Source organism: Euleptes europaea, chromosome 14, assembly GCF_029931775.1.
Source record: "Euleptes europaea isolate rEulEur1 chromosome 14, rEulEur1.hap1, whole genome shotgun sequence".
NCBI lineage: Eukaryota > Metazoa > Chordata > Lepidosauria > Squamata > Sphaerodactylidae > Euleptes > Euleptes europaea.
In genome coordinates, this window is record NC_079325.1 from 16,344,062 (window position 1) to 16,358,249 (window position 14,188).

General features: G+C 45.6%; 1 protein-coding gene and 1 non-coding gene across 2 annotated transcripts; both read left to right on the plus strand.

Moving 5' to 3' along the window:
- The first annotated feature begins 5,009 nt into the window (after positions 1–5,009).
- Positions 5,010–13,108, plus strand: PANX3 (pannexin 3). Its single transcript, XM_056860879.1, has 5 exons — positions 5,010–5,190; positions 8,117–8,259; positions 10,263–10,477; positions 10,928–11,592; positions 13,083–13,108. Exons 1-5 carry the CDS (start codon positions 5,010–5,012, stop codon positions 13,106–13,108), a joined length of 1,230 nt encoding a protein of 409 aa, XP_056716857.1.
- TRNAI-GAU (transfer RNA isoleucine (anticodon GAU)) lies at positions 9,814–9,879 on the plus strand. The gene has a single exon. It is a non-coding gene; the product is annotated as a tRNA-Ile (tRNA).
- Positions 13,109–14,188: the final 1,080 nt, after the last annotated feature.

Below are 14,188 nucleotides of genomic sequence, written 5' to 3' on the forward strand. Positions count from 1 at the left end.
GAAAGACCTCAGCCAGAGACCTTGGAGAGCTGCTGCTGGTCTGAGTAGACAATATTGACTGACGGAGCAAGGGTCTAATTCAGTATAAGGCAGCTTCATGTGGGAGACCACGACAGAAGTCCAGAGTCATGACACAGGGTCCCCCTCTTGCCTTGAACACCCTATGGGGCGCCATAGGTCATCTGCGATTGATGTCACTTTCCATCACCAATGCTTCTCCTTCTGGTCAGGAGGGCATCTTGGAATGGATGGGTATTCCCTTCCATGGGTCGTTAGGGTAGGCAGGAACTAGTAAAAGACTTTTGATGACATGCTTCCTGCCCGGGCCCACCCCTCATCCTCAGTTTTCTTCCTGCTTTTGTTAGGGTAAGGCAGCGCTTGGGGTTGCTCTGCTGCAAACCCCCCCCCCACACACACACACACACATGTATTCTACAGGACCTAAATTCACCCGACCCATCTTCACTGCAGCCTCAGACCGTAAGCGACGGTATGGCTTCGTCTTTTGACCCCACCACTGGAGGACCACATGTCGGGCCTGCCCTCTGTCAGCCAGCCATGGGGAGATGATACAGGTAGGGCTGGGGTGCTGATGAGGGGTTTAACCCCTTTCCCCAAACCATTTTTCTGACTCAAATACCACCACCACCCCATGCTATTTGCCATTGGTGGAAAATGCATGGCAATTCCCAAGTAGTGGGTTTGCACTGGAATACTACTTTCCCCCAGCACCAATCCTCCCCCCTTCACAAGGCTGCTGTTAACTTCAAAGAACTACGAAAGAGTCATGGATCTCCTGCCTTCTTGTCTAATTTCAACCTGAGCTACGGCTTAAAAAAACAGACTGTCTCATGGGTGGCTGGAATTATCCTCATGTGCCAACAATATTGCTTATCGTGTACAAAAGGATTTCGCTTTTGTGACTATGCTTTTCTGTGGACAGCCACAGTCGGCTCTGGATTCTTAAAATATATACATGTGGTCTTGGTTGGTGGAGTGTGGCTCTCACACACTGCAAGTACAGTTTACAGCCATGTCTGCTAATTTGCAGACCACATGGAGTAACTCAAGCCTTGGAGGGCGGAGCTTTTTCTTTTAACGCAGCAGGGCAGTTGACTGACAGGTGCACCATCTCTCACCATTGCTTCATTTTTGTATTTTCCCGCAAACTTGGTGTCATAAAACACCAAAAACTAACCAAAATAAAACTGCCTGAGTTCTGTTGATAAGTCCCAATCCTGCTTGTCATTTCCTAGAAAGGAGCAACAATGATTAAATGTAATGCCACTGTGACATTACACTTACAGTCATGTGTGTACTTTGCAAGCACCTTTCTGCAAATCTGTGTTGCCTTTGTCCTATTGTGGTATAGATTGTAGCGAGGCACGTGTGGGTCGGACTGTCGGAAGACGGTTCTGTGGTTGGACTAGGTGATCTATAAGGTTTCTTTCTTCCCTGGAGTCTGTGGAAGGCAAGTTGTTCCATGAAAACCTTATTGGATGAGGAGGTACTTTATATGGAAAAATATCTAGGGTAGGGCAAGCAAGATAGTAGAGCAGAGGGACGGGGGTCCAAAATTTACAAATAATTGCAAGCAGGCAAGCCAGGTCCTAAGAATCCATAGATGAAACATTTGATACAAATGAAATGACATGCAGCACACACCCTGCTTTGCTGCAAGCTAGAGAAATCTCTGGCACGGACAATGCAGCTGAATCACAGGCAGAGTGAAAACATTTAGTACTAGGAAGCATGAGCCACTTTCCTCAGAGAGGCTGCCAGCTTCCAGAACTCAGCATCCTTTGGCCGTTAGTAGCAATAGACAAGGATGTGTGTGTACGTTTTTCTGGGAAAGAACTGTAGACTACACAGGGCCTTGGGTTATTCACTGTTGGTATGATACTGAACACAGACGTCATCCTCAAGAATTCTCATCTTGCACCTGTATAAAGTAGGCATGATCCAGTCCAAGCCTTAAGGCGTGCACAGTGTTCCCACATGCAGGAAGGAGATCAGCAGGACATAGGAGGGAAAGATTCAGAGGGGCACATTTTGCAGCTCAGAGCAGGAATCATCCCAGAAAAAGGCACGTGCTCACTGTACTCGTTGACAGGAGGCAGTTGTGCGGACTGCTCAGCTTGTGCCTTTGGTCGGCCTCTTGGTTGTATTGGCCATTACAGGCGGAAACTCCAACTGTGGGGCCTGCAAGTGCTGAACTGGTGCATCTTTTAATAGGAGACATCTGGATGCAGCCGCAGAGGTCACACAGGGTGATATCTTTCATGGCAAAGAAGGTCAAGCTGGTACTTGCTTTGGGTGAAGTGCTGTTGCAACCTTAAGCAGCATGACAGGAGGGGATGCAAACTGGGGGTTTGTAAATTCTAGCTGAGTCCCAATGTCTGCAAATAGGCGTTGGTTCTTTTAATCTTCCTGTCTTCTCTACAATTTTTTGTTGCTGGAAAATGCATATTTCTTTGTTATTTGATACAACATTTGGCATGGGATGCTGACTGGACATTGCAGCCATACACAGTTCCCAGCAATGTGTATTGGAATAAATATTTTACTCCAGTCTGTAGATGAAAGGAACACATGAAGCTGCCTTATACTGAATGAGACCCTTGGTCCGTCAAAGTCAGTATTGTCTACTCAGACCGACAGTGGCTCTCCAGGGTCTCAGGCAGAGGTCTTTTGCATCACCTACTTGCCTAGTCCCTTTAACTGGAAATGCCAGGGATTGAACCTGGGACCTTCTTCATTCCAAGCAGATGCTCTACAAACAGCTACAGCCACAAAGCACACACATAGTTGGGCCTGTTCAGATGCGTTGTGCTGGGGAATGGATAAATTCAGTGGAGAAATGGCAGTAGAGAATTTTGGACCAGGGCTGACCCAAAGGCATATTTTGTGTGTGCTGTCAAGTGAGAGATGATTTATGGTGACCCCATAGGGTTTTCGAGGCAAGAGACATTCAGAGGAGCATGGGCCAAGAGTGTTTGGAGAGAACTGTGACTGGCCCAAGGTCACCCAGCAGGCTTCATATGTAGGAGTGGAGAATCGAACCCAGTTCTCCAGATTAGGCTGCCTCTCTTAATCACTACACCATACTTGGTGTGTCATCCTCCAGATAGTAGCTGGAGATCTGCTTTTACAACTGCTCTCCAGCCGACAGAGATCAATTCACCCAGAGAAAATGGCTGCTTTGGCAATTGGATTCTATGGCATTGAAGTCCCTCCCCTCCCCAAAAGCCGCCCTCCTCAGGCTCCACCACAAAAATATCCAGGTATTTCCCAACCCGGAGCTGGCAACCTAACCATGCTGGCTCTCTAAAGGCACATTAAACACATATTTTCCCTTCCCCGCCCCTCCCCCAATTCAATATAGTGAAATTTGAGAAGGCTAGAATGAACTTTTCAGGATCCCAGCTCATAACGTGGCTAAGTGGCAAGTGATACAGACTCAACTGTATTGCTGGCCAGCACTGGGCATCTGAACAACTGAGCTGCCAGACCCCATTCCCAGGCAGCAATCCTCTGAAACTATGCAGTGGCATCTTTTCACTGTATTTGCATATACTGCCAAGTTTTACAGTGTGAATTAAATAAGTCAGTGACTGCCATGGCAACATGCACTATTTTACAAGCAAAATGTTTAATGCGTTCATTTATAAGAGGTAACATATTGATTATATATATGTATATATTTAATAAAGAAATTCCCTTCTGTCTAATTCAGCGCCTAGGCAGCCACCTAGTTCACCTAGGAGAGCCAGCATGGTGGTGTGGTTAAGAGCGGTGGTTTGGAGCGGTGGACTCTAATCTGGAGAACCGGGTTTGATTCCCCACTCCATATGAGCGGCAGATGCTAATCTGGTGAACTGGGTTGGTTTCCCCACTCCTACAGCTGAAGTCAGCTGGGTGACCTTGGGCTAGTCACAGCTCTGTTAGAGCTCTTTCAGCCTCTCCTACCTCACAGGGTGTCTGTTGTGGGGAGGGGAAGGGAAGGTGATTGTAGGCCAGTTTGAGTCTTCCTTAAGTGGTAGAGGAAGCATATAAAAACCAACTCTTCTTATTCTATATGGTGGGGCTGACCCTGGTTTGTGAGCATCCTTATTGCAAACGTGCGTTCTCCACCTCTGAATTGTCTTCCGCTTACCGGCATTAGATTTTCTAGTGAAAGGTTAGAGCAAATGAAACATGTCTTGATTCAAGTCCCCTAGCACCTTACAGATCAACATTTTAGAGGTATAAGCTTTCGAGAGTAAAAAAGCTCCCTTTGTCAGATACCTGATGAGGAGCTTTGACTCTCGAAAGCTTATATCCAAGAAAACCTTGTGGATCTCTAAGGTGCGAGTAGACTTGAATCTAGCTCTTCGACTGGAGACCAACACAGCTACCCTCCTGAAACTGACACGTCTCGATAATCAAGTATGGAAAAAGCATTGTCGATCCCACCACAAACGGGGAAACCATCTAAAAATATTCTCTGCGCCCATGTGCCAGGTTCTGGAGTGCACCCCACCCTCCGCTCTGCAGATGAGGCCTCAGCCTACAATTCCCCATTTACCAGCCCTCCCCCCATACCCACTCGCCTGTGTTCCTGGAGGTACAAACAAAACCGCACCCCTCACAAAGGGCTGCTTGAAATAAATCTGCTTATGAAAGAGAGATGTAAAACCACGAAGGCCCAGCCTCGCCTCGCTATGCCTGTGGCAGGCCATGGAACATGGCGTGCCCGGCAATCACAATGCCGCTCTGCTCGCAGCTCTATTTCTAGGACCGATGGTAGCGATTGCCTTGCGGGAGAAAGGCTGCCTTGTAATTATAATTTGGGTTAGCAAACAGCCAAGGCTGTTATTTTACAACTGTCCAGTACTTAATGCCCTGAAAAACTAAGCTTTCGGTTTAACAGACGAGATCAAGCTAGCTGTTGCTTAGATGCTGTTTGAGAGCATCTTGAGTAGCGTTTCCCTCTTCGCTCCACTGAACTTGAACCATCCCAAGCCGTCATGTCTATCGCCCACACTGCTGGCGAGTACATGCTCTCAGATGCATTGCTTCCAGACCCTAAAGGCTCCAGGGCAAAGGGGCTTCGCTTGGAGTTATCGTGTGACCGCATTGTGAAGTTTGTCACAGTGGGCTTACCGCTCTTCCTGGTGTCCCTGGCATTTGCACGGGAATTTTCCGCTGGTATGTTAATTCTTATATTTATCATCCTTCCATTAGCTATTATCCTACCCATTTTTTAACCTGTCTTCTCTGTCTTCTGACAAAAAAATTGAGAACTGATCCACCCTGCTCTGTTGCCATACCTAAAGTCAGAATAGTTCTTGGTGTATTTTGCTGTCAACTTTCCAGATGTTCTCAGTATACTCGAATACTTGCTGGATATTTATCAAATATTTGATGTCCATATGTGTATGCAACATCCTATGATGATTGATTTCAATGTTTGTTAAGTGATGGCATTTAATTAATGTCAAGCAAAAGTATTTTGTTATTGGCGGCTTATGTGATTTCATATCTGATGCCTGCCAAAAAAATACCAAGAGATGGCAGAAAGCCTAAAGAGTTCCAATTTCAAACTCTACAATATTCAAAAATCTGAATTTCATTCAAACTTGAAATTTTTACACTCCATATTTGAGATGAAATGGCAAACTTCTTAGCAAGTGTGTGACTATTTATTTGTTTTTGCTCTAGTCGATAAGAATGTATGTTATGTAAATGTTCAGCCTACACCATTTCTAGGACTCAGGTTATATTTTGAAAGTAGGATCCCCAATACAATAAGAGCCAAACATCTGAAGAAGAAGAGTTGGTTTTTATATGCCGAATTTCTCTGCCTTTTAAGGAGAATCAAAAACCGGCTTACAATCTCCTTCCCTTCCTCTCCCCACAACAGACACCTTGTGAGGTAGGCAGGGCTGAGAGAATTCAGAGCAAACTGTGACTAACCCAAGGTCACCCAGCAGGCTTCATGTGGAGGAGTGGGGAAACAAACCCAGTTCACCAGAATAGAGTGAACTCTACCATTGAAATCAATGGATTTTTAAGTGCTATATTTTGGTAGGATTGTGCTGTTTGCAGAAAATATGTAGGTATATATTGGGTGGGAAGTGCCCTCACGCCCGCAGCCAATTTATGGCAACCCTGTAGGATTTTCAAGGCAAGAGACAAACAGCAGTGGTTTGCCATTGCCTGCCTCTGTAGCAACCCTGGACTTCCTTGGTGGTCTCCTATCTAAGTACTAACCAGGGCCAACCCTGCCTATCTTCTCAGATCTGATGAAATAAGCCTACCTGGGCCATACAGGGCAGGGCAGGTGGAAACATTTGCAAAACCAACAGTTAATGCATTCTATATAGCTGCCTGTGCAATGAGGTGTGATGTTTCTCTTAATCCTTTTGATTCAGCCCAATTAGCAGAACCCAAGAAGAGTGAAAATGAGAGACCACCAAAATAGAGCAGCAGCGACCATGTCTATTAATAATCTGCAATATCCAGGCTTGGGTCTACGGCAGTGTTGGCCGATGTGTATGTGGCTTTGCATGTTTCTGTCTGAACTGAGCTGAGGTTCAGTGTATGCAGTTACCCAGTCTGCCTCAGGAATTTTTTGTTTGGAGAGAGAATGCCTGTGTGAGGTTGGGGTGGATCCAGGGGGAATAAACAAAACGTTTGCTCTGGCTCGTCCTGTTTCAGAGGGTACCTTTGGGGTTTCTTAAGGGTTTTAGTGTGAGTACACAGCTAAAATTGTACGGAGTGGTTAGCGACAGTGGTATTTTTGCAGCACTCCTTGAGTAGAGGGATGGCGCTTTGTCAGCCTTGATGGAAGGAGAAGAAAAAGCGATGAAAATGTAAAGGGGAAAGAGTTGTAAAAACAGTTAAAAACACAGGCCTAAGCAAAAGGAGAGGGCTCAAAGTGTTGTAAGTTCTCCTCTGAGGGATGGGCATCTTGGAAGCTGTAGGTGATTCCTATTGCACACAGTTTCCAAGATGCCCTTCACCTCAGAGTAAAATAGGGTTGCCAGGTCCTTCGCCCCCAGCGGGAGGCTTTTGGGGCGGAGCCTGAGGAGGGCGGGGTATGGGAAGGGGAAGGACTTCAGTGCCATAGAGTCCAATGGCCAAAGCAGCCATTTTATCCAGGTGATCTGATCTCTATTGGCTGGAGATCAGTTGTAACAGCAGGAGATCTCCAGCTATTACCTGGCGGTTGGCAACCCTAGAGTAGAAGGAACCCTCACGGTAGGTTATCAAGGTTCCATTCTCTTCTGACAGAAGGGCATCTTGGAAACTGTGTGCAATAGGAATCACCCACAGCTTCCAAGATGCCCTTCACCTCAGAGGAGAAGGAACCCTCATGGTAAGTGATCAAAGTTCCATTTTCCAATTAGAGCACTGGTATTATCACATTAAGCCATGAGCTGGATGGCCCAGGCTAGCCTAATCTTGTCAGATCTCAGAAGCTAAGTAGGGTCAGCTCTGGGAGACCACCAAGGAAGTCCAGGGTTGCTAAGCAGAGGTGTGCAGTGCCAAATCACCTCTGTACACCTCTTTCCTAGAGGTGTCACCATACGTTGGCTGTGACTTGACAGCACTTTACACACGTACACATTATCATATTAAAGCTGATGTTATTATTATTATTTATTATTTTATTACTTTATTAGGTTTATAACCCCCTCTCTTCCTGGCCAAGACCGGGAATTCTTGCATTTACATAAAACTCTAGCTATCATACTGCATGAGAGGTCATACCATCTGCAAAAGTGTATGTTTATCACCGTGGTCTCTGTGCAGTCCCACATGGGCATCTTTACCAGTATCTCTCCTCCAATCTTAATCAGCACAACACAAAAGAGATAACAAGTCAAATCAAATGGTAGCAAAATTATATTAAGTGGTAAAACAATCAGTAAGGGTCTGTAGTGGGAAGAGGAAAATGACTGTTTGCTCCACCAACATTACCAACATCTGAAGTTGACTCCCTATATACTTGCCTTTGCACAGCCTCACAGCGGTTGTCTGTAAGGTTCCAGTAGACAGAGCAGATGGGGACTAAAGGAGACCCTACTTGAGGTGAACTGCTTCATGTCCATCCTGCCTTCCTTTTCAGGCTCCCAAATCAGCTGCTTTTCTCCTGGCAACTTCACAGGGAAGCAGTCTGCCTACGTTGACGCCATATGCTGGGATTCCTTGCTTCACTTTGAATCAGATGCTACAGGAGACTCAAGATCCAGTTTCTTCTGGGTCCTCAAGGTATTTTTGTGCTTCTGAGGAAAAGGTGTTGGAGAAGCCTAGCCAATAGACTGGGCCCCATTGTGTAATGCGTGCCCCAAGGGCCTGATTTTTTTAGGAGACCTTGAAATCCTGATGTAGGTCAATATTCAGGTGGGAACTCACTTGCACACTCTTCTTGCTCCTGCAATGTAATGCCTGAACTATCCAAGCCTCTAGAACAGGCATATTTCCCTCACAGGGAAAGGCAAACATTCCCTTTTCCTTTTTGTTGTATGTTGCACAAGAACTAAAAGCAGAAGAGGAGTAAGTAGCCCATTTTCCCTCCATCATCACATTTATTTATAACATCTAAGTAGGCCATTCCATGAGAATAACTTGCATCCCAAACTGGGCCGCTCAGGACCTTTAAGGGGAGGGGGCGGTGAAGCGGGTCAGTGCCTTTCAAATGACTATGCTCTTAGTATCAACCCCTTCCTGAGAAGTGGTATGTTATCTTATTCAGTTAGTCACCTACTAAGCAGGACTCAACTACTTTACTCACTTAAAAAATAAGTCTTTTTATTGATGTGCTCCAATGTAATTATGTATATATATGTGTGTATATGCAAGCATTACAGTCTTAAAATTCAGTAACAATGTATACAGTAAAGCAAGCAAGTTCTACATACCATTCAGTTTTAAAATCCAACACTTAAAATACAACAGTTAAAGAAGTCTGATTTAGTTCAAAGTATCTAATTCACATTCTAGAATAATATATTTGTAAAGCCATACATACCAATACCATCTTCTGAGCCTCCCTTAGAGGTCTGAAGTTCTAGCCCTTTCCCTGCCTGTATTTATACTGTTTCAATCACCTTGAAAAGGGGCTGTCTTGAAAAAACTCCATGCATTGGAGTAAGAGCACTTCTGCACTGTTTTAGGAATGTTACCGCACATGCTCAGTTGCTCTGCTACAGACTACCATATAAGGACTTCCACTTCCAGGAGGCTAAGCATACTATTTCTTAAACAGTCAGTTTTGAGTTTTGTTATACTTTATATAATCAATTTTATCATCATTCTCATCTCCAGAAAAATACGTTGAGATTGAATCTATTCATAAATTTGTAGCATCAAGTCTTCATGTTTAAATCATAAAATATAATATATTGTTTACATTACATCATTACATCATTAGTCAGCATGGGTGGAGAGCATTTCTGCACTTGAAGTCATTGGAAAGGCAGGAAGTGCGGCGAACACTCTGCTCTGTAGCTTAAAAAATGTAGGAAGTGCTGTGAAGCCTTTGCTCTCTAGCCATTGAAAAGGCTGGGAAAGGTCATAGAAAAAGGCAGAAAGTGCGGCGAGCAAATCTGCACTAACACTGAAATCTTTGACAGAATAATTCAGAAACATAAGCCTCTGGCCAAGAATATCCAGGCTTTCTTTCCTTTTTAAAAGGAAATTTAAGCCTCTGCTGTATAGTTTGTAGTTCATATGTGTAGCTTGGTTTTACATTGAATATTTCTGCATATGTACAACACTAATTCCAAAGTTCATGTGCTCTAATATGTCAAAGCCTGTAACACTGGGGCTCAGTGGTAGAGCATCTGCTTGATATGCAGAAGGTCCCAGGTTCAATCCCTGGCATCTCCAGTTAAAGGAACCAGGCAAGCAGGTGATGTGAAACACCTCTGCCTGAGACCCTGGAGAGCCACTGCTGGTCTGAGTAGACAATACTGACTTTGATGGACCAAAGGTCTGATTCAGTATAACGCAGTTTCATGTGTTCATGTGTATGATTCCTTGTAAAGTGTACTCAGTCTGTCTGTCTCTCTCTCACACACACCCCATGGTTCTGCCACCCCGCATATCTTTCCTAGCACATTCTCAGTAACTTTCCTGAGGGTCCATCATTTATATGATTGATTCTTATTCTCTGTGACTGGTCTACGCACAGCTCTTATTTGGGCTGATTCGTCTCAGAAGCCAACAGTTGCCTCAACCATCCCTTCTGTGTTTCTATCACACCCACCCAGGTCTTTCCATATTCCTTGCTGGTTATTGCAGTCGCCATGTATCTACCCTACCTGCTCTGGAGATACGCTGCTGCCCCGTCACTCAACTGTGACCTGTTCTTCATCATTGATGAACTGGATAAATCCTACAACCGTTCCATCCGCTTGGTGCAGCACATGGTGAAACTGCAGCAGGCCGGCACTGATCCTGAGGAATTATGGGAAGAATATGACAAGTAAGCTTGGCCAGGATTTCAAGATAGTCAGCTGCTCACATGACTCATGATTTTTGTTCTCTGCGTACAAACCTGCAAACAAGCCAATTCCCATGTTCCAAAACATCTGAAGTATCTGCCTCCCCATGTCACGTAGTTGCCTTGTATGTCCTGTAAACTGTCCCTTAAGCCCATGCAGAACTTAGATCAGTGGCACTTAGGGTTGCCAACCTCCAGATGCTAGCTGGAGATCTCCTGTTATTACAATTGATCTCCAGCCGATAGAGATCCATTCACCTGGAGAAAGTGGCCATTTTCTCCAGGTGAACGGATCTCTATCGGCTGGAGATCGGTTGTAATAGCAGGAGATCTCCAGCTAGTACCTGGTGGTTGGCAACCCTAATCATTATCCATTAAAGGTTGATGCTCTACTGTTGTACCACTGACCGGTCTTGTTGCTTTCCTCCCAAGGGCTCGCAGTGAACGCTACTTTGAGTTCCCTCTGTTGGAGAGGTACCTGACTTGCAAGCAGCACTCCTACTACCTTGTCAGCATCTACGTGTTGAGGAACCTCCTCCTCCTGTTTCTCCTGGCAGCCACCTGCCTCTACTTGGCATACTGCCACGCGGGTGTGTTTTTCAAAGACGAGTTCAGCTGTCCAATAAAAGCAGGACTCCTCAAAGATGAGCCTCACATCCCAGACTTTGTTCCTTGCAAGCTGGTTTTCTTCTCCGTCTTCCAGTTGACCAGCATCTGCCTTGGAGGAGTGTATGTCCTCCTGGGGCCAGTCCTAATCTACCACATGCTCCAGCTGTGTCAGTGGGACAAGCGGCTTCTGGCCATTTATGAGATGCTCCCGGCTTTTGACCTGCTCAGCAGAAAAATGCTGACCTGTCCTCTGAATGACCTGAACATCATATTACTGTTCCTGCGGGCCAATATCTCTGAAGTCAAGTCCTTTAGCAGGTTGAGCGTGCTCTGCACCCTGAGGGATGTCACTGCAGACAAAGAGAACATTGACACTGTCGTAGATTTCATGACCCTCCTTGCTGGCCTGGAGATGTCCAAGCCTAAACACAATTTTTGCTCATCAGGCACGGATGGAAACTCTCCTCATTCCAACAGTGAATTTGTGGGTAAGTGGCACTAGGAGAGAGCCAAATTTTGCTCATATTTATGGATGGTGGCCAAAATCCAACACCCAAACCTTCTCTCACATTTCAAATCTCATCCTTCTTCCAAGGATCATACCTGGCTCTCCTCTTCACAACAGTCCTGTGAGGTAGGTTAGGCTGAGGGACAGTCACTGTCCCTAGGTCATCTGGCGAGCTTCATGAACGAGCAAGGATTTGAACCATGTCTCCCTAGTCCTAGACTGACACTCTAACCATCCAGCTCACAATTTTGTTATTCACACCTCTTTTCCCTCCTCATCCTTTTTGGGGTGGAGCCTGTGGAGGGTGGGGTTTGGAGAGGGGAGGGACTTCAATGCCATAGAGTCCAATTGCCAAGGCGGCCATTTTCTCCAGGGGAACTGATCTCTGCCGGGAGATCGGTTGTAATAGTGGGAGATCAAGTAACAGCGTTAGAAGTAAGTCCATTAAAGGGGATACAGCACCTCCCTTTAATGGACTTCTAACGCTATTACTTGATTGTAAAAAGGCATAGCCTTATTTTTGGCGTTGTATGTTGAAGGCTATAACCAGTATCAGTTGTTTTTGCCTATATAGTATTAGTGGTGGTTATGAAATTAAATACCACTACTACATAATTTTTGTGTCTAGCTAATTGTGCTGTTTTTGGTTTGCTAAGTATCATACAGCACGCTAACCTTTGTTTGCCATACCACCTGGAGGCTGGCAACCCTAAGTCAGTCCAATGTAATTTCTTTGACCTGCTTCTGAGTAAGGATGCTTAGGATCATACTATGGATGTGTGGAGAAAGTCGAGCTGTGGGATCTATGACTTTTTCAGTGGTTTGGGTGTGAATAGTATTTGTAATTTACAAGGAGCCACTAAGAAAAGTAGAGAAAGTGATGGAGGGAATATAACATGTTCCCCTTATGTTAAGAATGTGTTTTGGGCAGCAACTAGTTTCTAGTACACAATGCTGTGACAGTTTGCAAGACACATAGGCACTGCCAGCATGGTGTAGTGGTTAAGAGTGGTGGTTTGGAGTGGTGGACTCTGATCTGGAGAACCAGGTTTGATTCCCCACTCCTCCACATGAGCTGCGGAGGCTAATCTGGTGAACTGGATTCGTTTCCCCACTCCTACACACGAAGCCAGCTGGGTGACCTTGGGCTAGTCACAGCTCTCTTAGAGCTCTCTCAGTCCCACATACCTCACAGGGTGTCTGTTGTGGGGAGGGGAAGGGAAGGTGATTGTAAGCCGGTTTGAGTCTCCCTTAAGTGGTAGAGAAAGTCGGCATATAAAAACCCACTCTTCTTCTTCATGGTATCGCACAAGGCAAAGTGAGAGAGTTCTGTGGACAATATCTAGTCCAGTACTCTGCTCCTTAATCCTCCTCATGATAAATATGCACACTTGACACTTGAGGCAAATTCACTTTCTTAGTGCAAAGTGCCTTGGCCTGGAACTTTCAATTTCTTTCTCCCTTTTAAAGCGTACACTCAGCTGTTCCTCAAATGAAGCCCTGTTTTTGGTCTTGTACCACGCAACAGCTACGTACCATTTTGTTTGGCTGTCCAGTAGCATAAGTCCAAACAGTGTGGTAATAGATCACTCACCCACCACAAAGAGGGGAGGGGCTGTGGCTCAGTTTGTAGAGCATCTGCTTGGCATGCAGAAGGTCCCAGGTTCAATCCCCAGCACCTCCAGCTAAAGAGACGAGGCAGGTAGGTGATGTGAAAGACCTCTGCCTGAGACCCTGGAGAGCCGCTGCTGGTCTGAGTAGACAATACTTTGATGCACCAAGGGTCTCATTCACTATAAGGCAGCTTCATGTGTTCAAAGTTGCATATAAAGAAGCCTCTGGGTAGATGAGGCCCTTCTACCTTTACGAAAAGGGATGGAAACTTAGTTGGCAAGGCAAGAGCCAAGACCATATGATGGGTGTTGTCTCTGTATCTCCAGGGGAAAAGATGTTTCCATTCAGAGCTCAGCCCCCGGGCTTTGTGCAGCAAAGCACAGAACAGCAGAAGGATCCCTGGAAACAACAAAGCCCAGGATCTCAGATCCATTCACCTGCAAGAAGATACACAAAAGGGGAAAGACACATGCTGTCGCCCACAGAAAAACCCAATTGTTCTTACATTGAATACAGGCTGTGAAAAGCAGTGTTTCTCAGAACGCTTTGAGATTCCTTCCTAAACCTATTTTGACCTCTTGGCTTCCCGCTAGGGTTGCCAGCTCCAAGTTGGGAAGTACCTGGAGATTTTTGGGGCAGAGCCTGAGGAGGGAGGGGCTTCAATGCCATAGAGTCCAGTTGCCAAAGCGGCCATTTTCTCCAGCTGAACTGATCTCTATTGGCTGGAGATCTGTTGTAATAGTGGGAGGGCTTCAGCCACCAGGATGGTCTGATGTGCAATGGAAATAAAAGGGTCATTCTAATGGAAACCTCCATGAGTCCAGGATCCCAGACACTCTAGGTGGCGGTCTTGCCCTATTAAGGTGTTAGGGTTTCTGTCACAGCTACTAGCCATGGTGGCTAAATACAGCCTCCATGTTCAAAGGCACTACTGAATAAGTCGTGCTGAAGGGTAACAATGG

Excerpts from the sequence above, each read along its gene's own strand:
- PANX3 (XM_056860879.1), top strand. The coding sequence starts at position 5,010 with ATGTCTATCGCCCACACTGCTGGCGAGTACATGCTCTCAGATGCATTG. Across the intron at positions 5,191-8,116 it reads TGCACGGGAATTTTCCGCTG|GCTCCCAAATCAGCTGCTTT; the intron begins GTATGTTAATTC and ends CTTCCTTTTCAG. Across the intron at positions 11,593-13,082 it reads TTCCAACAGTGAATTTGTGG|CGTACACTCAGCTGTTCCTC; the intron begins GTAAGTGGCACT and ends TCCCTTTTAAAG.